Source organism: Dasypus novemcinctus, chromosome 24, assembly GCF_030445035.2.
Source record: "Dasypus novemcinctus isolate mDasNov1 chromosome 24, mDasNov1.1.hap2, whole genome shotgun sequence".
Taxonomy (NCBI): Eukaryota; Metazoa; Chordata; class Mammalia; order Cingulata; family Dasypodidae; genus Dasypus; species Dasypus novemcinctus.
Window position 1 is genome coordinate 41356530 of NC_080696.1, and position 26429 is coordinate 41382958.

The 26429-nt window shown below is 40.3% G+C and overlaps 1 protein-coding gene across 2 annotated transcripts in view; it reads left to right on the forward strand.

Moving 5' to 3' along the window:
* Positions 1–26429, forward strand: part of CTNNBL1 (catenin beta like 1) — a 227099-nt gene that overhangs the window by 182917 nt on the left and 17753 nt on the right. For both annotated transcript variants that reach the window (XM_071211701.1, XM_058287065.2), the window contains exons 12-13: positions 9117–9214; positions 14325–14405. In XM_071211701.1, the coding sequence (XP_071067802.1) occupies positions 9117–9214; positions 14325–14405 (179 nt within the window). The remainder of the gene's footprint in view (positions 1–9116; positions 9215–14324; positions 14406–26429) is intronic.

Consider the following 26429-nt stretch of genomic DNA (forward strand, 5'->3'; position numbering starts at 1 on the left):
CAAGTGTAACACAGCCAGCTCTGCATCCCTCCCAAGAATCACTGAGAAAAATGTTTTCCTTTGTCTCAGTTCTGACCCTCAGAACTTCTATATAGCCAGCCCCATGTACCCCAACCATTACTGAATTAGGGGCTCTTCACATATGTGCTGTGCATATCCCATGCATGTCACTTTCATTCTATTATAGTTTATTTCTTAGCTTTGCTCATAAGTTGATGAGCTTCTCTAGAGTAGATTATCTTTTATCTCTACAGTCCTAGTATTTGGTACATTGTCTGGCCCAGAGTAGGTATTCAGATATTTAAATAAAGGAGTAGCCCTATATATCACGTCATTGCCCTGTGGTTATGAAACTCCTAAAACAGAATGTATTTAATTTTCTTTACAGATCACATTTGTTTTTTCAGTTCTTGAAGCAAGATAAAAAAGGCAAATGATTACCGTGACCAAGCGCATTTGTTTTTATTAAAAGGCAGGACAATCTTTGCTTAGATGTGCTGTGTCCTTCAGCTTACTGGCAGATAGCCACTACCCACCTCAGTGCTCTCTGCAGGTCTCTCAGAATCTTGTATTATTCGGCTTTATAGGCAGCCACACATAAGCACCTCATTTTAATTTATTGTGGGATTAAAGAGTCTGAGCGGTTGGCCTTGTTCCATTTTAGGGTTAGAAAAAATCTTGATTGATAGAAAATAGCCCTACCGTCTGACAAAGTCAAATGATCTAGGTCCCTGTTTTTCTCAGCAGGGCCTAGTTAGGATCTAGGAATATCTTCCGTGCAGACTAAAGCATGTTCAGTAGTGGACATGTAATCATGATATAGTACAGAAGGAGTAAATTTGAGATGGATGATCTTATAAATGATGTCAATATGACAGGTGCATAAGGGAGAGAATCTCTTGCAATGCTTTTTCCATACAGCAGATCTCAAACTAATGTCTTTTGAGTGCCTTTTATGCACATATTATATCATTTGATACAACATAATTAATAGGTGGCATAACTGTATTTTCCAAATAAGGAAACTGAGACTCAAATGGTTGAGCAACATGCCCGTAGTGTAACCAGCTGGTGAGTGCAAGAGGCAAGATTTGAACCCAAGTATATCTGATCCTAACACCCCCACATAAGGTTAATTAATTCACTTCTGGCATTTCTGGAGCTGATCCCAGGAGTTAGTTCTTTCAGTGTTCCTGTTTGTCTTTCTCAGGAGTGAGGCACTGATGGATGTAAACAGTCCTTCCTATTGATAAGAGGCTCTCCATGTCACAGAGACAGGTGATGTTAGCACAACACCAGTTGGAATTTGGACTACGTTTTTTTTCTTCTGAGAAGTGCTAGTCCATCCCCATTCTTTACAAATATGGTGTATACTCGAAGAGGCTGGTTGCAGTGATTTCCAGTCTGGTTGTGCTATTCAAGGGTTTGTAACCAAGGAGCCACCCCTAAGAGATGGAAACATTCTGAAATTCTGTGGAAGATATTAAGCTCATGTATTTATTTTGGGAGCGATAGCATGCATAAGGGTTCATCAGAGTCTTAAAGGTATTTGTCATGATTTAAGGAAGAAAAGAAAAGGTAAATCTTGACCTAAGGCAAATCACATCCCTTCTCAGGGCTATTGTTTCTGTACCCAGAACTAGAGAGGAGTTGGACCAAAAGATTTCTAACTTTCCTTCCAACTCTGAAAATTTTAAAACTCTTAATTTAAAGTCCCTGAAAAATCAAATCTTTAGCCACCTTGCGTATACCCAGGAATCTAATCCATTGCTAATCACCTAGGAGAAGACCTAAAAGGTTTGAGCTGAGGAAGACTGGGCCAGATCCACCCCTCCAAGCAATTTCAGTAATTAGTGTCTGAGGCAGCCAGTTATCCGACTGTTAAGAAGGGCACCCAGTAGGCAGGGAGTTACACTGGAACAATTTCAATACCGGTTGGCTCTGGCATTCCACCAATACATCTGCCTGCCTACCCAGTGGTTTGAAAATACAGATTTGCTTTGCCTGTCCCTCCCTGGGGCCTTGTGGATTCCTTTGGAGTGTGTGTGTGTCTTTCTTTCTGTCTGTGTGTTCTGCTCCTCCTGGGCCTTGCCTTAGAAGTTCCTCTGTGCAGGAAGAACCATACATCTACCCCGTCTGCATTGACAGTTCCACAACCATCCTTCACCTCCATTTTATCCTGTCGAAATGACAGAGCAGCTGAGCAGTGTTGGCCAGCAGATAAACCTGTTATCTCCCCTGCTCTCTGTGCCAGCAGCTCTTCCCATCTCCTTGGTGTGTGAAAAATTGACACCACCTTGGGCTGAAATCTGTTCCTAGGGAAGCTACATTTATTAGTAGCTAATGAAACTGTGTGTGTGTTGTGTGTGTATGTATGCGTATAAAACTTGAGGTGGCTGAAATAGTTTCCTGTCTGGTAGGTACCAGTGACCTTTGGCAGGCCACTTCCTATAGATAGAGAGAACATATGCAGCTTCAAGTCTCCTGAATTTGACAGCCTATTCTTTACTTAACACCCCAAACAAATAGGTAAAAGTCATTTGTTCCTTAGTATACCACTGCAGTTGATCAGAGTATCTCCCACTTTGGGCTAGGATGAGCTGTGGTCAGGTATGCTAAAATGTTCTGGTGCCAAAAAAAGGATGATTCTTCCTGTATTTCCTTTTTGAAAATTACAGCCCCTGATACTCTCTCTGCCACCAGCAGCCCCGTGCCACCACCACCCCCACCTCTGTTGAGGTAGGTAAGGAACATTCTTTTGCAACTCTTTTTCACCCATTTTTATCAGCAAGATTAAAGAGGGTGGGAAGTTGAGAAATTCAGGTTTGGTATCTGTGGAACTACCTGAAACCGAAAATTTCTTTATTTAGAGTCTGGTAGAAATCTCTTCTGGGAAGGGTAATTCAGGGATTGTTGTTCATGTCTCATTCCATGTAACTTTTTGCTTCATTTTATTCTCATTAAAACTGTTAATTTTGAAAAACACACATTGACGTAGTTCCTGTCTTTTGGATACAATGAGCCCCACATGAGGCACATTTTCCGGCTTTGTGTGGTTTTGTTTCTGGTCTCTTTTATCTTTCTTCTTCAGCAGCTTTGATGCTTGCCTTTATTTGTATCTGACTTTAAATATGAAGCATATTTACTTCTATTTTTATATGTGGGAAGCATGTAACATAGTAGAAAAAACTTACACTTTATAGTCAGAAAACTTAGATTGGGGTCAAAAATCTAAGCTCCCACCACTTATTTAAGGATGGGACCTTAATTAAGTTAATTAACCTTTTGGAACTTGGATTCCACATTTATAAAATGGAGATGAGCATCCCATTTTTTATCAGCTTGTTGTAGTTTTTCAAGTAGGATAATGTCCAGTTGTTTCCTCACAGTGAAAATATGGGGAAATAGATAATCTTAAATATATCGAGAATGGACATGTAATTGGTACACCTTTTTGGAAGACAGTTTATCAGTATCTTTCCATATATTTTATGTAAATACCTTTTTTAAAACTTTTTATTTTGAAATACTTTCAAACTTACAGGGCAGTTACAAAAATAATACAAACCTCATGCAGAGAACTCCAACATTCCTCTACTCCTCCCAGATATCCAGGTCCACCAAATTTTAACATTTTGCTATATTTGACATTATTTCTCTTTTTATCCATCTGTCTGCCTGTCTATTCACCATTTTCTGAACACTTGAGTGTTGGTTGTACACATCATACTATTTGAACACTTACTGCATTTCCCAAGAACAAGAATATTCATTTATGTAACCATTTTAAGTACAGTTATCCAGTTCAAGAAATTTAACATTGATATAAAGTTTATAGCCAATATTCCAATTTTTTCATATGTCCCAATAATGTCCTTTTAAGCTTTTCCTTCCCTCTTGTTAGATCCCACCCAGGATCATGTAATGCATTTAGTTGTCATTGTCCTTTAGTTGCTCTTTCTTTCTTTTTTTAATGTGGGAACATGTATACAACATAAACTTTTCCATCTCAACCACTCCAAAGCATACCATTGAGTGGGATTAATCACATTCACAGTGTTTCCCTACTAGGTATTTGCCATAAGAATACACAGGCAGGAAAGCAGATGTGGCTCAAGTGATTGGGCTCCTGTCTACCATATAGGAGGTCCAGGATTCAATACCCAGGACCTCCTGGTGAAAGCAAGCTGGCCCGCGTGGCAAACTGGCCCATGCAGAGTGCGTCCCCATGCAGGAGTGCTGGGCAATGCGGAGAGTTGACGCAGCAAGATGATGCAACAAAAAAAGACACAGAGGAGAGACAATAAAAGAGACTTAGCAAACCAGGGAGCTGAGATGGCGTAAGAGAATGATTGCCTTTCTCCCACTCTGGAAGATCCCAAGATTGGTTCCCAGAGTCGCCTAATGAGAATATAAGCAGACACAGAACACACAGCAAATGGACACAGAGAGCAGACAATGGAAGGAGGGGGAGAAATAAATAAGTAAATCTTAAAAAAAAAAAAAGAATGCACATGCAAAAGTGTGCCAGAATGAACATGAGTGTTCACTGCAGCATTATTTCTAGTAGCCAAAAAGAAACTGGAAATGACCTAAATATTCATGAATGGGGCACTAATTAAATTACAGTAGATACATTGAGTGGAATTCTAGATGGCCATTTTATTTTTTTTTTATTTTTTTGTTACACAAATTGTATTTTATTAAGAGCACAATCTTTAAACATTTCAAGGCAAACATTCAGGCATCATTAACATAAAAGTTTCAATACACAAAATTCAAATTTACAGCAAGAAACCAAACACAGAAACTTATTTTTGGAATAGACAGTATTGCTGTACTACCTTTAATTCCTTTTGCATAGTCCAAAAATGTAGGCAAACTCTCAAAATGGAGCAGAAGCATTTCTGCACACTGGTATCCATAATCTAGTTTGTGCGGAAATGGTTCCACTAGATTCATAGAGTATTCTTCGGAAGAAAGAAGCGATGACTGGTCATTTGGTTGCCCTTTGGGCCTTCTGCAGTTCTTCAATGGGCCTCCATTCCTGCTTGATTGTTAGAAGCTTTTGAGGTATATTAGGATCCACAGATTCCCAAGGTTCTGGATTTCCTTTTCGATCAATGATCATATTGGTTTTTCAAAGGGAATATACAGCAAAAGATGAGGCTCCGCCTGCAGCAAAGGTCATGATCACCACCAAAGGAATAAGTTCCTTCTTTTTCATCAGGAGTTGGAAAAAGTTCATGATGACTTCAGTGTAGAACACGAAATCTAGAATTTTTTAAAAATCCAAGATATTGATCAAAACTTCCACCACTAGCTGCAAGTCTGGTGGGTATCAAAACATCCCAAGTACTCAAAAAAATCCAAGCTAAGGCTCGCGCATCACCTCCTTCTCGGAGAGCTGTCTCACCTGGTGTGCGGGTCGGCATGCGCAGAAGATGTTAACGCCCAGAACTCTCTAGATGGCCATTTTAAAAATGAAATGTGTGCTGATATGGAAGGTTATATTAGGAGATGGAGACATGTATATACACCAGCTTCACCTCACCCCATCCCTGAAAATGTACACAAGAAAGTGGGTGGTTTGTCTTAGGAGAGAGGCCTGGGGTGGTAGGAAGAGTACAGGAGAAGAAAATGTATTAGTAGGTGCTCAATAAATATTTGTTGAGTATATTTGATACATTTTTGTATAGTTTGATTTTTTTTACCATATACATCCATTGCTTTTACTTTGAAATCCATTGGTGGGGGTGGATGGAATCAGCAATAAGCAGAAATGGAATTGCTTCCTCTGTTTGAATATAAACTCATCTTGGATCTTCCTTATAGTCAAGGCAAAGAGGGAACCCTGATAAGGAAGCATAACAGATTCATCAGGAAACATTTTCCTGATCTTGCTCTCTAAAAGGAGTGTAACTGCTGGGGAGATTCGTCTAAACTCAGATCTGATCTTGTCTCTCCCCCGCTTAAAATTTATTGGTGGAGCCTTATTGGTTTCCTTTAATGGTCCACCTAAGCGGCCTCTCCCCTGTGTGTACATGATACTGCTTTTGCATATGTTGTTCCTTCTGCCTAGAATGTTCATTCCTCTTTGCTGCCTAGTTGTCACCTATAGCTATTGTGGGTTTTTTTGGTTTGTTTGTTTGTTTGTTTTTAATTTTCAGTTGTTCATTACCTCCAGTGGGAATTCTTCTAGGTCAGATGTCCCTCCTCTGTGTTCCCCAAAGCCCCTTATGCCTACCTAAGTAATGGAATTTGTACTCTGTAATTATCGTTTTGTTTTCCCAACTAAATAAGGAGCTCATTAATGTTAGGTATACTAGGTTGTTTGTTTTAGGGTTCTGAGTACCCAGTATTTCCAAAGCACAGAAATAAGTGCTCAGTGAATGAATGGATGAGTGAGTAAGCTGATGAGGTGTCCTGTGGGACATGTGAGAAGAGTTCTATGTCTTCTACCACTTAGCTGTGTAGATGCTCTATACAATGAGAGACTTAGCTCAGATACTCTTAGGAAAACTGTCTAGCTCTGGTTTTTTCCTTCTTCCTCTGTGGTTGTCAGATTGTTTTATATATACCTAGAGGTTGCTACCAGCTGCCATGCTGAATAATTTTAGAGGTTCAGACCTGAGCTTATTAGAATTGATTGCATTTATTATGGTCTCTCCTGCATCTCTTCTCCAGCTGAAAAAGTCAGAACCATGTCTAACTTGCTTGGCCTAAGATTGAAGAACTGATTATATCCCAGTTCTTCGTTCCTCTAATCTTCTTTCCCTGACATGCACCTCCAAAGACATCCCATGCCATTCTTTTTCACCCTGAGTTGAACTAGCATGGCTTATTTTTTCCTTAACATGCATTCATGATTTTTTTTTGCCTTCATCTATTGACTGTGGATATTTTATTGAAACTGGTGGCTCTCTAGAAAAAAGCCGTCCACCTACTTAAAAAAAACTTTAAGGACCAATTTGTAACTGAAAAGTTTGTGAACTTATCAGCAATGTGAAGGTGATAGCACTCTGAACTTGGAATGGGCACTCTATACAAAGGGGTGAAAGGTAATTTAAAAATATTTGAAAGATATCCAGAGATGAAGAGTGGTTTGTTTGTCTCCCCATCACCACCACCATCATCACAGAAAACTCATTTTGAGAGCCTACTTTCTTCCCATTCATTCAGCAAAAATTTCCTAAGAACCTGTTGTGTACTAGTGATTGTTTCTGAACTGGAAATATAGCAGTGAACAAAACAGACTAAAATCCCTGCCTTCATGGAGCTTATATTCTAATTGAAAGGAGATGGTGAACAAAATAAATAAGTACATTATATAGTAAATTGTAGGGTTATATATGCTGAAGAGAAAAGCAAAGCAGATCAGAGAGAACAGGTCATTTTTTAATAGGATGATCAAGGGAAAGCCTCACTGAAATGACAGTTGAATAAAAATACACCTGAAGAGTAAGCCATGCAATTACCTGATGAAAAGGATTTCAGGTAGAGGAAACAGCAGGTGCAGAGGTCCTGAGACAGAAGCGTGCCTGATCCTAGAGGTAGCATTTAATCTGAGTGACTTGGGGGACCACTGGAGGGTTTTAAGTGGAGGAATGCCAAGATCTGACTTTAGGGGTCATTCTGGCTGCCCTATAGAGAAGGGGCAAAGGTGGAAGAAGAGACCCACAAGTAGGCTATTGAATATTCCAAGCAAGAGATGATGGTAGTAAGGACCAGAGTAATAGCAGTGGTAAGAAGTAAGTAGTAAGAAGAGATTGGATTCTGGATATAATTTCAAGGTAAGCTCATAAGGTTTCCTATGAGACATGTGAGAAAGAAAATCTGTTTTCTAGTCTTTTAGGCTTGAGAAACTGAAGAATCTGGTTGCCATTAACTAGATGGAAAAGAGTGGGGGCAGTGGGGAGAGGGAATGGTGGGCAGGTTTAGGGAGGAAGATCAGGAGTTTGGTTTTGAACACATTAAATTTAAAGTACCTGTTAGACAACCAAGTAGAGAAAGCAGGTAGACAGTTAAGTGCAAGAGTTGTCATTCGGAGGACAGGACTGAAATATAAATACAAATTTGGGAGTCTTTAGCATTTAAATATTAAAGGCATGGGACTAGATGAGATCCCCAGGGAAGAGGATGTAGATAGAAAATAGAAGTCGTTCAAGGACTAAATAACTCCAGTGTTAAGAAATCAGAGAAATGAGGAGTTGGGAAATGCTTGTGCTATCAGTGGGGGAAAAAATAAAGAGAGAATACAAAAGTATATTGTGCTATAGTCAGAAAAGTAATGATATTTGAGGGTTTCCTTACTATTCAAGTGACTTTTAGGGAACTTAAGATAACTTTGGTATATGAAGGTATTCTTCAGTCCATTTTCAAATAGAATATGTGTTATTGACACAAATGTTTTATTTCAAAATAAACTTTGTTCTGCTGCTTCTCCATGGACAGAATTCTCTCACCTCCTGTTCAAGGTCATTGTTCTTGATCTCTTTTTTTTTTTTTAAGAAAAGCATCTCTTTACAACTGAAGCCTATAATATATCCTTCAATTACCCTCTTTCTTCCCAGGGTAGAAGAATAGCATTTACTAATTATGTGAACTCAAAAATCATTATTGCCATTTTGAAGTACTTACAGTCCAGCTGCCTTTAAATTTGAAGTGGTAATTTTAGCTGTACCAGAAGTTAAGTGATAGGACTAGGACCCTGTGATATTTCTTATCTAGGGCAATTTCATGGGAAAGTGATAGGCAATTTGAGAATTCCATAGAACCCGTGTCTTATTTGTTTGTTATTTGGTATTCATATTCTCTTCACAGGTGATAATAAAAATCAGTTAATTCCAGGAAGAATAACAATTCTAACTTAGTTTTTATTTACTTGCTCAAATTGTCCTTGAGGAAACTATCCCTTTTGAATATGTTTCTTATGCAGCATGTGAAAATCAGTTCCGTTTTCCAATGGAACAATTTGGCTCATCTTATTAATCAGTAGCAGCAGTCTTAAAGAATGCCTACTTATTCCTCCTTCAGTAGCACCAGACCAGGCTTGAAGAGAGGTAGTAATTACTGCTCTGATCTCAGCATGTTCTCTTTTCTCCTTTCCAACCCAGAACATGTCTGTTCGATCCTTGCCTCCCTCCTGCGGAACCTGAGAGGGCAGCAGCGGACTCGGCTTCTGAATAAATTTACTGAAAATGACAGTGAAAAGGTAAGTGCTTGTTGGACTGTAAGAATGGGACCAGGATTGTTGGGGGTAGAGTGGCTCTTTACCTGATGTGATCTGAAGAGGGATGCTGGGTAGTGCTCCCACTCTAAGACCTCTACCACCGTCTGGGCCCCATTGCTTTGGATCACAAAGGGTTTTATGGTCTTTCTGATTCTCATCTTGAAAGTGCTCTGAGAGTGCTAACACCTTAAGGTGGTATCAACTAGTACTTTGGGGGATATCTAGACCCAGTGAGAGGAGAATGTAATAGGATTTTGGTAGTGGGGGGAGTGGTGACTGTAGAGCAATATGGTTAAGAGCATAGGCTTTGGATTCAGACCTCTTGATTTGAACCTGTCCGCTATTTTTGAGATGTGCCTCTCTGAGTCTCATTTTCTCTGGCTGTAAAACAGAGATATTAATACTCATTTTGAAGAGTCAATGGGAGGGAATTGAATGAGTTCTCAGTAGGTGGTGGTGTTGAAAACGAAGATGATGATAATGAAATGGTAGAGCCTGACCTAGATGGGCTGCGGAAGCTGGAAATGACCATGCAAATGAGATTAGATGGGTAGTTTATATTGTTATCTAGCATGCACCCAAATTAATAAGGTTGTAACAGTAGTAAGTTACCTTTTATTGAGTGACTACTGTGAACTGGGTATTATAGCAGGTACCTTTCATTACTGCATATATTCTCACCGTAACCCTGTACAGTTTATCCCTATGTGGGTATTATCCCCATTTAAAAGTAAGGAAATTGAAGTTTAGAGACATTAGGTGACTTATCAAGATCATACCACTAATAGGCAACAGAGCTGGGTTTTGAAACTAGAAGGTCTTTGTATTTTATCACACTAGACATAAGTAAACAATTCCAAACAAGTAAAATCAAGGACCTAAGCCCCCTCTTAATCAACAGTAATTTATATCTTTCCTGCCTATGTCCAAGATAAGGCTGAATTTTTTATTCTACTTTGGAGAGAAGTATAGAATGTCTTTTGAGATTACCCCTCACCATTTTTTTTACCCTCACTATCTTTGTATCAGAAGAGGCAGAACATCTTAGTACTTATATCATTCTGTAACGTCATTAAATTATGTGCTTCAGTTTTCTCATCTTTAAAATGGGAATTACTGTCTATCTTTCCTGCCTACCGTATCAGGGTGTTTTTTTTTTAACGAACCAATTTTATCAGTACATATTAATAAAGCATAAATCCATCCAAAGTATACAGTCAGTAGTATTCGGTGTAATCACATATTTGTGCATTTATCACTTCAGTCATTCTTAGAACACTTTATTATTCTAATAATAGTAATAAAAAAAACCAAACTTATCACCTATATTAGTCAGCCAAAGGGGTGCTGATGCAAAATACCAGAAACTGGTTGGTTTTTATAAAGAATATTTATTTGGAGTAGGAACTTACAGATACCAGGCCATAAAGCATAAGTTACTTCCCTCACCAAAGTATGTTTGGAGCAAGATGGCTGCTAATGTCTGTGAGGGTTCAGGCTTCCTGGGTTCCTGCATTCCTGGGACTTGCTTTTCTCTGGGTTCAAGGTTCCTTTCTTCCTGGGGCTGCTTCTCTTTCCTCTGTGTGCTGACTTCCCGGGGCTCCAGCTTAAGTCTTCAGCATCAAACTCCAACATCAAAACTCCAACATCAGAAACCCTCAACTCTTTTCTTTGCCATGCCTTTTATCTGTGAGTCCCCACCCACCAAGGGTGGTAATCATACCTCGGTCCGTAATCATAACTCGTCATGCCCAGGTACAGATCAGATTACAAACAATCCAGTATCTACTTTTGGAATTCAGAACCATATCAAACTGCTATACTCCACCCTCTGAATTCCAAAAAGACATTACAATTTTGGAAAAAACCTTAGATCAGTAAAAATGCAAGTACTAAATCATATCACAATCAATTTAAAGAAATACATTTTGTCTCAGGGCAAAGTCCTGTCTGCTATAGACCTCTGAAACTTACAAAACAATTTATCTGTTTCCAATACACAAATGGACAGACATAGGATAAATGTGTTCATTACAGTAAGGAGAAATTGGGAGAGAAACATGAGTCACGGGTCCTCTACAGTTCAGTAAACCTGCAGGGCATCCTCCATTCCATTTCAGTCTGAGAGTCATTCTTAAGATGATGATTTCTTCTCCTTGGGGCCATATGAGACCCACTCTTTCCACAGCCTTACCCAACGGCCATTTTCTTGGTTCCATCCTCATCAAACATTTGGGTGATGACCAAGCTCCAGACCTCTCTCTCCAAGAGTGTTGGGGTGATTGCCACACCTTACTCAATCTTTGGGTTAGAGTCTTAACCCCCTAGCACAGTAATGTGAAGACAACATTCCCCCTAACCTTTGGCATACAGGCTCAGCCCTCTCAGAGCAACAAGTAGACCACCTGGCCTTCCCTAACCTTTGGGGGACAGGTCCACCCCTCTCAGACCTGTGGGGTGCTGACCTTAACCACCCTAATCCTTGGGGAATGTGCTCCACCCTCCCTGTATCCTGGGGCAGCAAAACTCTCCCAGAATATCTGGTGGCAACATCCACCCTCTTCAACTGCTGGGGAAAATTCACCCTCTCTTTACACATGGGTGGGGTTCCTCTCTTGTCCCAAGGTGATGTCTTAATTCCAGATCTCAGCTTCCCTGCTTTTCCTCTTAAAGCTCTTTCTCCTTCAATCTCTCCTTTCCATGTTCCTTTTATTACCGGCTGACACTGGTTTTGTTCATACAGCTCTCTCAAAAAGTGTGTTAGTTTAGCATGCAGGAAGCAGGGGTCCAAGCCATCAGACAGTAAGACTTTCCACAAGTCTTTTCCAACGTAACTGCATCTTCCATCCTGATTTACAAATTCCAAGTTTAGTTAAGTCTGCCAATGGAGCACTTTCATCTGGGAGCTTGATCTCCAGAGGCTTGGAATTTCCAGAATCACTTTCTGTTTTCTTTGTGCCCGATAGTTCCATCCTCAGCATATCTCTCTCATCTAGCATTTTGCTATAAGCTGCAAGCAGAAGCCAAGCCGCATTCTCTGGGTTTACTTTGGAAATTTCTTCAGCTAAATGCCCAGGTTCACCATTTTCAAATTCTGCCCTCCATAACACACTAGGAGTTATTCTTGCAAAATTCTCTGCGACTTTAAAACATGGATCGCCTTTCCTTCAGTTTCCAAGAATAGTTTTGTCATTTACTTCTAAGGCATCATAAAAAGTCTCTTTAGCATCCATGTTGTTATCAACAGTTTCTTGAAAGTGATCTAGGCTTTTCCATCAAGCATTTCACAATTCCTCCAAACAATACCCCTTACCCATTTATAAAACCATTCCAGCATTTCAGTAATTGCAAAAGCATTTCCCCACTCCTTGGTACCAAATTCTGTGTTAGTCAGCCAAAGGAGTGCTGATACAAAACACCAGAAATTGGTTGGTTTTTATAAAGAGTATTTATTTGGAGTAGGAGCTTACAGATACCAGGCCACAAAGCATAAGTTACTTCCCTCACCAAAGTATGTTTGGAGCAAGATGGCTGCTGCAGTCTGTGGGGGTTCAGGCTTCCTGGGTTCCTGCATTCCTGGGACTTGCTTTTCTCTGGGTTCAAGGTTCCTTTCTTCCTGGGGCTGCTTCTCTTTCCTCTGTGTGCTGACTTCCCGGGGCTCCAGCTTAAGTCTTCAGCATCAAACTCTAACATCAAAACTCCCAACATCAGAAACCTTGAACTCTGTTCTTTGCCTTGCCTTTTACCTGTGAGTCCCCACACCATGGTGCCCTAATCATAACTCGGTCATGCCCAGGTACAGATAAGATTACAAACATAATCCAATATTTATTTTTGGAATTCATAACCATATCAAACTTCTACATCACCTCTCAATTTCTCTATGCTTCCCCAGCCATACATAGTTACTGTTCTTTTTCCTTCTCTTTAGTATATTTGTATTTATATTTTGTAAAATATATATGCACTCTCACCCATATTCATGTTTTACATGAGATTTTACTCTCACATACAGTACCATGCTACCGTTTTTCGTTTTCCCTCTAGAAATATACGTGACCTTAGACTTTCCCTTTCAACCACTGTCATACTCATACAATAGCACTGCTAGTTACAAACACCATGTTATCCTTTCACCATTTCTGTTCATTTCCAAAGGTTTACAAAGAAACTTTTTACCAATTCTGTACAGATTAAACCTCAACTTTCTATTCTCTAACCTCATTCTATTTTCTTAAGGTTTAAAGAAATAATGGACATGAATATACTTTGTAAACTGAAATATATACGGTCTTAGGATCATCATTATTAGCCAAAGATGATTTGGGCACAGTTTTCCTGGACTATGATGATACATTGAAGTAACATGTGCTGTTAAGCAATATCAGTTCCTGGGTAAATACCAGGGTTACCAAGGGCTGTGGTGATACCAGCCTAATAAAAAGATAGGTCAGAAGTCTGAGCTTGCTTCATAATGTTCCTTCAATCTTTTAAAAGTCTTTGGGAAAAATGAAAGATTCAAATCTTCTAAGTGTTCCTAAGGCCATGTTTGAAGCATGACTTTTGCCCAGTTTACAACTGATTTTTAAGTTATTGCTGAACGAAAGTCAAAGTCTTTTTAAGTTGCTGAAGGAGTTTTTCTTGCACTCTCTTCTGACTCAGAAGCAACTAAAGAGATTTACTGAAATATTTTTTAAAAAGATCAGCTCACAGGCAGAATCTGAACAAATATTTCAGTTCAAAAAAAGAAATTTATGTGAATTTCTAAGTGAATATCAAATATGTAATTTGAAGCCCCTTTGCAAGACGGAACTTGAATTTTTGTTGATTTGTTCATTTGTTTTTAACAACTTATATTTGTGGGAGTCGTAGAAGGGTCAGGAATGTACAGTCTTCTTCTGGAAATGAACCAGTGTTCTTTGATTTGTTGCTGATGGGTCCCTATGAAAAGCTCATATCCCATGTCAGAAGGGATAGAGTGAGGCTCCCTTTGTAAGAAGTGACAATGAGATAAATAGTTGCTCTACTGTTCTCTCTTGCCTTGGTATTCACTTTCTTTTTCACTCATGCTTGTGAAATATCTCTCTTTCAGGTTGACAGACTGATGGAGTTGCATTTTAAATATCTAGATGCAATGCAGGTGGCTGACAAGAAGATTGAAGGGGAAAAGCATGTACGTATCCCTGCCTATCTTTTGCCAGCTATTGGCTTGTACTCTTTGAGTCCCTTGTGTGCTTCATATCTCCCCACAGAACAGGTAAGGCAAAGGTGCCATCTACTCTCATGTGCTATCTAACATGTTGCAAGAGCATAGCATTTGATGGTCTGCCAGTAGTTATAACTGCTTTTCTGACAATAAAGTCCTTTAAGAGGAGGATGTGTGGGGCTGATCCAGGTCGGATCCAGGATTCTGGGTGGATAGCACGTGCCTTGACAAGAACTACTTTTAGAAAATCTGGCCAAAATACAAGTGATGTGACTTGGTACATGGTAGTAAAGTGTGTCTTAGTATACTTCTTTGCCAACTTCTTTATTCAGAAAGGAAAGCATTCTGAGGAAGAGCAATCACAGAGTGTAAGTGCAAGGAGGAAACTAAGAAGTCATCAAATCCAGTTCCCCCATTTGCAAATGAAAAACTGGAGACCTTGAGAAAGGGAGCCTAGATGCATTGTAGGAAAGCTTACACACCAAGTTCAAAATGACTGACCTTCATTTTCTTATGCTGGTAGTTGTTAAGAGAAGTGAACCCTGCCAGATTTTTTTTTCCTGAAGGCTAAGCTTACTCTGGTGTTATCCTACCTTCTGTATTTTTCACCTGTTTCCATTTCTTCTCTGCCATCTCTGGCCTCTGACTTTCTCATCTGCACTCCTTAGTTAGGGTAAGTTTTCACGGCTGCTGTTTAATGTACAATATGTATTCTTTTCCCTACAAAGACATTCCTCAGTCTATGGTCACATTGCAAAATGATCCTTTTCTTGCTTATTTCAAAGTCTGTGGTAGAACTCATTCTCCTTGTGATCTTGATTTGCCTTATTAGTCTGTTCTCTTTTCACTCTTTTTGCCTTAAAGATACACTTGAAGCTTTTGAAACTCACTGGTAGAAGAGCCATTTTCAACATAGGGTCCCACCTATGTCAGGGCAGTCCAGCTGTGTGGCAGACTGTGTGCATTGGGAATCGCACTGGTACTTTCCTTCAAGCTATGCCTTAGGCTAGGTTGAGATACTAGAGCTGGGGGAAGAAAGTGGCCCAGTTGTCTGTGTCCTGTGTCTCTTTACTCCTTCTTATCCAATCTTTCCTTTCTACAAAATGTCCCTTCATTTATGAATACCAGTACACAAGTAACTGTGTTCTCTTTCCCATGTTTAGCAACTGTGTTTTTTAATTCTTGTGATTTCCCTATGATCCCTAAACATAGTAAGTTCTCAAAACTTTGTTGATTGATTGAATTGGTTATCTGGGACTTTCTTCTTTCATACAGTGATACTACTATAAGACAAAAGGCAGAGGCTGTAAATTCTGAGAATGGACTTCAGATGCTTGTGTGTTCCACACAAAATTCTTCATTCTACACATCCCACTTTCCTTTGTTTTGTGCTTTGATTAGACTTTCCTCTTCCATCTATTCTTCCCTATACAGTAACTTATACATGGTGCACACTTAGTGGTTGTTAAAAATGTCTGGAGTAATAGATTCTTTCTCTTTGTCTGAATGATAATTAGAAACAAATGGAAATTTCCCTAGACTTTTATCAGGAATCAGCTATGAAACAATTAGAACTCAGCTCTGACAGAACCTCCAGTGTTAATCTGCTGGAGGAGATTTTACAGAGCACCTGGGCCATGAGGGACCAAGAAATTTGCTGCAGGCATCATCTCTAAATTGCTGCCTAAGCCATGGCTCATCACTTTGCCTCATGTAGTCTCAGTTTCTTACCTATAAAGTTGTGTTAGCAAAGGTGATCTCTAAGCCCCATGTAGTTTAATTTTTCCCCCTCAGTTTCAGTTGAACATCCTTTGGTAACTCTGCCATTTTTTTACAATAGAGTGGATTAAATGCACAAATGAGAGGCTGATCAGTGACGGAGTAGCTATCTAGAAAGAGAAGCAGCAGCCTCGTAGAAAAGGTGTACATGAGGTGTGGTGTCACATAGCCCTGCATTTGAATTCCAGCTCTACCACTCTACCTCTCTAAGCTTTGGTTTTCTTATCTGTAAAATGGGAATAATAACACTTACCTTTTGGTATTGTGAAGATTAATGAAGATGAAACATAAAAATATGTAAGATACTTTGCTCAATAAGAAGAAGCTATTGCTGTTGCTGATTTTCCTAGCTTCCTTTGAAATTCTTTTGTAACTTTTTAAGTAAGCCAGGCTTTCCTTGACTTTTAGTGAGCACATACTTCTTGCCAGATGTCCCAGAAGGAGTTACCCTAGCAGACCAGAGCATTAGCATCAGCAAATTCTTCATTTGAAGTGAAACTGGAATATACTTTTTTTTTTTTTTTCGAGGACAACCAAGAAAACTGTTGGGTGTTGGGCAGCTTGCATATGGCTATTAGGAATCTTGGCTTGCCTACCACAAGATTATCTATAATCAGCATTGAAGAGGGCATGGAACTGATGAGCACTGTTGGAGAGTAATCACTGCAGCCATTCATTCACTCTCCCCAACATACAGAGCCTCTTCATGCCACAGGCACCAGTCCCTGTGCCATTTCCTGACAAACTTCTGTCTCCTTGATGCCAAAGCTGTTTTGCTGGGCACTGGCAAACATTCTAAGGCCATTAGTGCTCAGCAGTTTCAGAGTTTTTAGAGAAACAGGGCAGGATGAGGGTACAGTAAGGGACGCATTTGTGAACGGTATCCACTGCCAGCTCTCAGGCTCCATCCTAACAGATGAAGCTACTTCGCAGGTGTAAAGTGACTTAGAACAAAATGACCTTTTTTCAGTTCTCCTTCATGGAGCCCTCTCTTTAAGTCATAAACACTCTGTCCTCATCCCACCCCCATCCACCCCTAACAAATTGGGATGTCCTATATCCATTGTGAACTCAGCAAATATTTGTTGGCTTGAATTGAATGCTTGCTTCTCAGGTATTTTGAGGACATTGACTATCAGATCAGTAATGGATAAGTGTTCTACATTCTTCATCAGGTCAGCAGCAAAAATGAACCTTAGATAATAGGGTCAGGTATTGACATTTTTAGTGTCTTGTGGCTACCACCTCCTTTGTAAGCTTCTTCATAGACATAGTGCAAGCATCCATAGTTTGCATTTGACCAAGATTTCACTGGAGAGAATCCAGTTTTTGGCAAACGACCATCAGGCACTTGCTCTGTGCAAGGCAGTGGGCCAGGACTGGCTGGGAGTGGGAGGTAGAAGTGCCAATAAAAGAATTGGCCGTAGGAGTGGAGCTACTGATGATGGCTGGAGGAATTCAGGGAATAGGGAGAAATCATCTACAGCTAGAGTTACCCTGAACAGTTCTGTGGATGGAGGCAAGATTTGAGCTGAACCTTTTTTTTTTTTTTTTAAGATTTATTTTATTTATTTATTTATTTCTCTCCCCTTCCCCCTCAACCCGGTTATCTGTTCTTTGTGTCTATTTGCTGTGTCTTCTTCTTTGTCCGCTTCTGTTGTCAGCGGCACGGGAATCTGTGTTTCTTTTTGTTGCGTCATCTTGTGTCAGCTCTTCGTGTGTGCGGCGCCATTCCTGGGCAGACTGCACTTCCTTTCACGCTGGGCAGCTCTCCCTACGGGGCGCACCCCTTGCGCGTGGGGCTCCCCTACACGGGAGACGCTCCTGCGTGGCCTGGCACTCCTTGCGCTCATCAGCACTACACATGGACCAGCTCCACATGAGTCAAGGAGGCCCGGGGTTTGAACCGCAGACCTCCCATGTGGTAGATGGATGCCCTAACCACTGGACCAAGTCTGCTTCCCTGAGCTGAACCTTAAAAGATAAAAGTATGGGTATGGGTAGCAGGTAGGGCTCAAGTGGTCCAGGGCCTGCTTCCCACATGGGAAGTCCGGGTTCGGTTCCCGGTGCCTCCTAAAAACAGAAAAGAAAAAACCAAGCAACAAGCAAACAAATGGAAAAACTAACTCAGGGGAGCCAGTGTGGCTCAGTGGTTGAGCGCCAGCTTCCCACATATGAGGTCCAGGGTTCAATCCCAGGACACCCTTCAAAAAATATATAGATAGACAAACAGATACAGATATAGATATAGATATATAGGGCATTTCCAGTCTTGGGAGAAACATTAGCAAAGGAGGAGACATGGGAAACCAAGTAAATTAAATTACAGGAGTAGGGTGGTTAATAGGGAGAACATGCACTTTAGAGCCAGGCTTCTTCCTGGTTCTCTGAATGTGGTCAAACTGCTTAACTCTGTCCGCTTTATCTTCTTTCTTGGTGGTGTTTTGTTTTGCTTTGTTCTTCGGGCATACATTACAATCTGTATACTTTGAGAAATTACTTATGTAGGGATAAATATATGTGTAAGCCACTTGCACAGTGCCTGGCATGTATGAGTTAGCCAAAGAACCTTTAGTTTCCTTCTCTCTACAAGAACTGTTTGCCATCCTCACTCCCCTCATTTTCTTAATTCCCTTGTACTGCAAGATTTTTCATGATCTGGCAAAATCTACTTCGCCAACCTCCTCTCCTCCCACTGTGTACTGCCTTCCTGCCTTTGCATTCACTTCTCCTAAGCCTGGCTCTTCACATGGTGGCTACCTTCTAATCTCAGCTTCTCCTTCAAGAGGTTTTTAATGATCACAATTTGTAATGTGTCCCTTCCTCTCTGCACTGCTTCATAACCTTTTATTTACTTACTTATTTATTTACTCTCTATCTCCGAATTGCAATCTCTCTTGTTCATCTTATTTTCAGGATGTAACATAAAGTACCTGGCATTCAGTAAATGAAGGACCACTGTTCATTTGATGAAATTAATACTTGTCCATGGTTATTAAGGAAGATAGAGGGTCATTGTGGATTTTCCACATTATTCCTTATATAGTTTTTTACCCTAATTTTTGTTTTCTCTATGATTAACCTCAAACTGCAGATTCCATGGCATAACTGTAGCAATATTCAATAAGGAAAAATGTTCCTACTTGGAAGAGTTACAGGACAAACTGATAATTTTATATACATTCAGTTTAAATTGCATTATTGCAGTAACTTGTCTCTAGTAAAGACTTCCATATCTTGGGCAGTGGCCCACTGCTTTCATGTTATATTCAGTATTCATGAGATTCCAGGGCCACAAAGTATCTGCACATATCCTAGGGGTTGCTGCTTAACAAGATCTGACCTGAACTTTTAAAAACCATGTGATTCCTAAGACTCATCTAGTGAGCAGCCGTTCTCCGTGGTCTGTAAATGTCCAGGATGCTTGTCTCAGCAGATTTCACCTGCCTCCCAAACAACATGAAGCCCAAAAAATACAAAGGTTCCTGTTATTGGGAAGATGTTCCGACTTCTCATGGGTTCCTTCAAGCTGTTGATGGTTAAATGTAGAGAGCATGCCTGGCTTCTACTGTCAGAAATAAGACATAATTATATAGGTACTAGCAGAGATTTTTAAAAGAAAGAGGAAAGTCTTGGAGAAAGGTTTTCCCTTTTTTAGTTTCCAGGAAAATTATACTCAGCAGGTTTATTTGATAACATGTTCTCACCACATCCTTGTTCTCACCACTCTAATGACTTACAAATTGCATGCTAATTTTGCCACAGTTAAATTATTCTAGGTTTTATCCTAGAAAAAGAAAGATGGACTCCTTGTAATGAAACAGTATCCACAGGACTTGATTTCTTAAAGAGGCTGACTATTTTCTTAGCATTTGAACCTCATTAAAATGACTTGATTTGTATGAAGTGGGGCGAAGTGCTGGAATGAATATGTGGGGTATGTGATCTTAAAGCACTTGCTGGGTGAGGATGCAGACAGTGGAAGTGTGAGGCTGCCATTCATTCTTCTGCTAATTGTGCTGGAAGCTTCTGGGGCAAGCTTAATAAAAGAGAAACCTGCTGAGAGTTTCTCTCAGCTGTTCTTTAAACCAATGGTTCCCAAATTTCTGTAGTCTGTGAATTTGCCAGAACATAGCTTATAGCCAGGAGAAGCTAGTGATGGTGGGATAGGGGGTGTCATGGGTTTTTTTGTTTACTTTTTCCCTTGTTCCTGATTCCCTCTCTCCTGAACACCCACAGATACAACACAAATGCCAATTCATCCTCTTCTGCCTTCCTGTTCCACTTTCCCAGTCACATTCATCCTTTTTTCCATTGGAAGAGAAATCAGAGGACCTGAGTTCTGATCCGACACCTCTGCCACTTACTCTGCAGTGTAGCTTTGAGTACTTCATTTTGCTTTTCTGGTCCTCTCCATCCTCCTCTTTCAGTGGGGTTAATAGGCTCTGCCCTACTGACCGCACAGGCTTATTGGCAAAGCTTGGTAAGATCACAGCTCTCTGCCAGGCTCTCTGTAGACTCATAAAGCCAGTTTCCACATGGCCATCACCCCAAAACCTTTTCCAGCTCAGTTAGTTTGAAACCAGGCTTGTGGCCCTAACTTCTGTATAATCTCTTCCCCTACCTCTCCAAACCAGGGCCATTCACCATATTATTATAAATCTTGGCATCATCTTTTACCCCTTTCTCTTCCTCTCCCACCACATATCTTTCTGATAAATTTTACCTCTCTGACACCTTTGCACCCTATCCACTTTTCTCTGTCATGGCCAGTATTTAAATTCAGGCCAACATCATCCTTTTTTCTTACATTAGTATAATACCTTCCTAACTATTCTCCCTATATCTAAGTTTGTCCTCTCCAATTGCTTTCCTACACACAGAAACCAGAAAGTTTTCTGAAATGAAAACTCAATCATTACTTTCCTACCTAAACTAGGTAGACACTGACTCTGCATTACCTTTAGGTTATGGTCTGAACTCCTTACCTGGTCCTACAGTGCCTTTCTGAGTTTGGCCCCTGTCTGCCTATCTGTCTGCATCCCTCACCACTCTTCCCCCTTGTGATGTGTATAAAAGCCATTGCTCCCCCACTTGTGCTTTCTAAGACCTTTTGGATATTTGCCATTGTGGTTTACGCTGTCCAGTATACTTCCCTGTGCCATCTTTTCCCACCCCTTTCCTTCAGCTGGCTAACTCTCCTGTATCCTTCAGGGCTTTGACAAACAAATCAGTCAATAAATACGTTTTGCATGCCTACGAGGAATGAGTCATGGTGCTTAGTGTTTCAGTATGAGCTCCTACAGCTTTCCCTGAGACTACTTGAGCCCTTCTTGTGTACTCCAGTTGCGCCTTGTGCAGTATAGCCTCATGCTTAAGATCATGAACTCTGGAGCCAGATCACTAGGTCCAATTCCTGGCTTTGCCTTTTACTAGCTGGGTGATCATAACCAAGTTACTTAATCTCTTTGCTTTAGTTTCCTCTTCAGTAAAAGGAGGAGAATAGTAGTATCTACCTTGTAGTGTTGTGGAGAGGATTATAAAAGTTAATACATATAAATCATTTAGCACAGGTCCTGGCACAAGAAAGTACATTGTAAGTGGTAGCTAATATCATATGTCTTTCTGGCCTGCCTACTTGTCTGTCTTTCCCTCTAAATGAACTCTAAGTCTGCATAAGCACTGTTCACTTTCTCTGTGCTTCCATTGGGGATTGTCATTTTTTGCCCTTGTATTGTATCTGCTCTCATGGAAGCCCTCAAGGCTAGCTTCTGTGTTGTCAAAATTCAAATGAGCAGTCTGGTTTTTTTTTTATTTTTTCCTAAATAAATTTAGTAATTGATGACAAACCTGTGATAGAGACATCATGGTAGCATAGAAGAAACATGAACCCTGAAGTCATGCAAGCCTGAGGTTAGTTCCCAGCTCTGCCACACGCAGACTCTGTTCATTTGGGAAATGCTTTGCCCCATGTGCATGTCACTTTCATGGTAGCTTTATTATAGAGTCTTTCTGAAGATTAATGAGATTGTTTGTAAAGAGCTGGCATGTGCCCATATGCTCAGGGCACCAAGTCCTGACTTGAGATCCTAGGATTCTTATCAGAACTGCCATCAATTAACTGTGCATTTTCCAAAAAAATCCCTTTTACTAATTCCCAGCCTCGGTTTTCCCAACCTGAAATGATCTGCAGTCTTTAGGATCGCTTCTCCAAGAGTCTGTCCAATTTTAACAGCTTTTAGAGGAAGATTTTGTTTTGCAGTTCCCATCTCCACTTACCTCTCTCCTTACTTTGGAAGAAAAAAAGAAACTAGTATTTTCTGAATGGGGGGCTGTTCCTGCTCCTGACTATAGGCAATAACAGTGACCTCTGTTGAGATTTTGGATAGGACTTCCTGTTCAGGCTCTGAGTTATGTCCCCTCTTATTAAAGCAACAGGAATACATGTTGGCTTAATAGCAGCCTCTCTTATAACAGTGCCCTCCCATCAGCAAGGGGCAGCTCACTGCTTGTCAGGGGCAGATTAAAAATGACCATCTACATTCTTATTTGGAAACTTGTAACTTAATTTGGAAACTTATAATCTTAGTTAAAGAGATAGAGGCACATAGAAATATGGTGGTTTGTTAGTGCTCCCTAAGATAGATTAACGTTTAAAGTGAGGTTGTGGCTGGAGAAGAAAAAAAATACACACACAACCCTGCAGAAATGGCACCTTAATGCTACATGCACCACCTCCTTGTGTATCTTTGCAGATAAATCTGTTTATTTTAGCAGTCCCCAAACAGGCTTATGCTGCTGTGAATTGCAATCTGTTCTACTTAATGCACCATTCACAGAATTACCATCTAAGTTTTTATTCTAACTCTCTCTTATGGAATGAACAAAACAAAACCTATCAATCTTTTTTTTTATATCTTTAACTCTCCCCGATTACGTGTGGAATTTGCTGATTTAGCTGCAGATGTTTTTGTTTGTTTGGGTTTTTGTTTTTGTTTTTTGAAGTTTTCTTGAATTTTTAGGGAAAAGACAGTCCAAGAATCTAGGTGATGTTACATTTTAACTCTGGCTTGCCTTAGTTGCCCAGACTTGGCATAAAGAAAAAATCCCATCTATTTGCTCATATAGTAGTACTGGAAAAGGTCCATAAAACAAAGACCTTTTCCTTTTTGAACTATGAGTATGAATACAGGCTTAGAGCCAAATTTGTGTGGGTTCTTAAACTGTCTCCACCACTTACTCGACCACAATATTTTTGACCGTAGGATAGAGTTGTCTTTGTAAACTGTTTCCCCATTTAAAAAGTGGAACTTAGAGCCTCATGTGGCTCTTGCGAGGAAAAATGAGAAATCCCATGAAAGTATTTAGCACAGTGCCTGGCACACAGTATGGACTCATGAAATTCTGCTGTTATTCTACTTTTTCCCCCCATGTCTTGACAGAATGAAAGAACTAATAGAAAAAGCCTTGGACTTAGGAAAACAAATTCCATTCAAGTCTCTAACCAAAACTCAGTGACAGTATTTGACATGTCTTATTGTTTCCATCTGTGAAATATGAAGATGCTATTTACTGTACATACCTGACAAAGGGTGTATGAATGCAGCAAATAAGATTAATGCAGGTGCCCTGCTTTTAAAAGGAAAAAATAATGTTCATGGATGTTGTATTGTCATTGCTTCACAAAGAAGGCAGTCACCTTCACTCATTTCAAAGGTGATAGTTGAATGAATTAAAGATATCCTCTAAATCTTAACTCTCCTGTCTCATTTCAAATACAATTTAGCATATATAGTGATTTTCACTCTAAAATTTTGTAAAGTGAAATATGTTTACAACACTTAAGGAGATTACTGGATTCTTGGAATTTCTCTTTAGTTCCCTATTAATCATATTCCCATTTGAAGTGCACTTGATTTACATGCCTAAATTATTTTAAAATGGCTTGTCTAATATAACAGCAGATTCAGGAGTTGTCTCTCTATCACACGGATGTTTAATTTATTGATGAAAGGATGAACTAGTTGTCGGGGCTGACCATCGTGTCCAATTAGGTGTTGATGCGTGCCTTCAGCATGAGAGATTTCTCACAGTGGCTCTCTCCTCTAGTAGCCATAGGTCAACCACCTAAATCCATCCATATACACATATTTAAGAAAAAATCCATTACATCTGGTTAGAGAAATGCTTTGGTCCTAGTTTTGCCACAGATTATCAAAGATATAAAGAACCTTCAAGAGCACCAGATCAGAGAAGTCAAACATAAGCACACTGCCATTACCCTGTCCTATAATCAGTGCATATATTGCAAGTTGATTTCAGTGCTCTTTCCCACTAAGCCCCAACTCAGCTTCACAGCCTTTTTCCAACATAGTCCTATTTGCCTAGCATTCTGTCCCCCCTTGGCAGAAGAACTGGTTTATAGAATTTGTATATCATAGTTCAGAAAAGTCCCCAATATCCAGTTAACCTAAATGTTTTTTGCACTATCAACAGTTGCTGAGAGGGAGGAAGCTGATTGGAGGTCGCGTACCTTCTTTAAAATGGGTTATTTGTGGCCTTTTGGTTCAGTACCCATCCCCTGAGGAAGGTGGACTGTAGGTTTGCTCTCTGCATGGGCCAGCTGACTTCACTCTTTGTTGTCTAATCACATTTGAATGTGTCTCATTGGTCATTTAGGTCACTTCTTTCCTACCACTGGTGAAACAAGTCCACTTTTATATTACTAATGCATAACCTTTGGAGTACTCTAGATCACACTCCTTTAGTTCATTTGGCCTCTTTCACTGGGGGGGGAAGGAATGGGGTAGCAACAGACCCGTGAAGAATTTTGTGTGTTTTTTTAATTCCTAGACTTTATATTTCTTTTCTATTCTCCAAAAACCATATCCCAGCCAGACGATCATGAGGTGTGCTGATAGCCTTTTCAGGGTTTCAGGCACCCACAGAAGTTCTTTCAGATGTCTAGTTGTACTTCAAACATAGATATCCAAGGAACCATATTAAACCTTATCTTCAAGATCAGGTTTTGGGAAGTGGACTTGGCCCAGTGGTTAGGGCGTCCGTCTACCACATGGGAGGTTCACAGTTCAAACCCCAGGCCTCCTTGAGCCGTGTGGAGCTGGTCCATGCGCAGTGCTGATGCTTGCAAGGAGTGCCCTGCCATGCAGGAGTGTCCCCATGTAGGGGAGCCCCACACGCAAGGAATGCGCCCTGTAAGGAGAGCTGCCCAGCACAAAAGAAAGTGCAGCCTGCCCAAGAGTGGCGCAACAGATAGACACAGAGAACAGACAACTGGGATGGGGGGAAAGGGGAGAGAAATTAAATAAATAAATCTTTTTTAAAAAAAGATCAGGTTTTGATTTGGTATCTTGGAAACTCAGGAAAGGAAGTAGAAATTCGTTAATCCATTCATTCATCAGACATTTACTGAATGCTTCCTCAGATCACTGAAGCAGAGTCCACCCTTAAGGGATTTGCTAACTTGGGAGGGAAATGAGACTAATCCGCAGCCAGAACACGCAAGAGAAAGCAACAGGTACCATGGGTACATTATAGATAAGCAGCTCTAGAAGGGAGAGATGACTGTCATTCTGAGGAGATGATATAGTTTTAGAAAGTAGTATTTCAGCTGGGCCTTAAAAGGGTGGCTGCGGTTTGAATGTGCAGAAATGGAGAAAGGAAATTGATTCCTGTTATTGGCAGCATTCAGCACTCTGGTGTTTCTGCCTTGTGACCAACAGTACTCATATAATATGTTGTCCTTATGTAGACAGACAGGGCTGGGAAGGTGAGGAGTAGAGAGTGAAAGGGATAGGCTGTCCTACTTCTTTTTAAACAGACCAAGACTTAAGAAGATGTACCTCAAGAACTGTGCCCAAATTGTCTTCCTTCTATATTTTCCATCAGATGATATGTAATCATCCTGCTGTTTTTAATTTCCCCTTAAACACTGACTACACGTTTGTGTTCAACTTCCCTGAATCCATCCATTCAGCAGTAAATATTCCATGCCACAGAGTTGTAATCGGCTAGAAGGTGCTATCCTGACAGCAGTCAGCTTCTCTGCATGCTGGTTGCTGCGATGCCTCTGAAACTGTCAGGGCTTTGAAACTTTGTCTTCAGAAGCCAGTTTCTGTCTCATCTTTGTGCATGTTCAATGCAGCAATGGTGATGCCTTTCTTGGAGATGAGCTGTAGTCGTCTCTCAGAT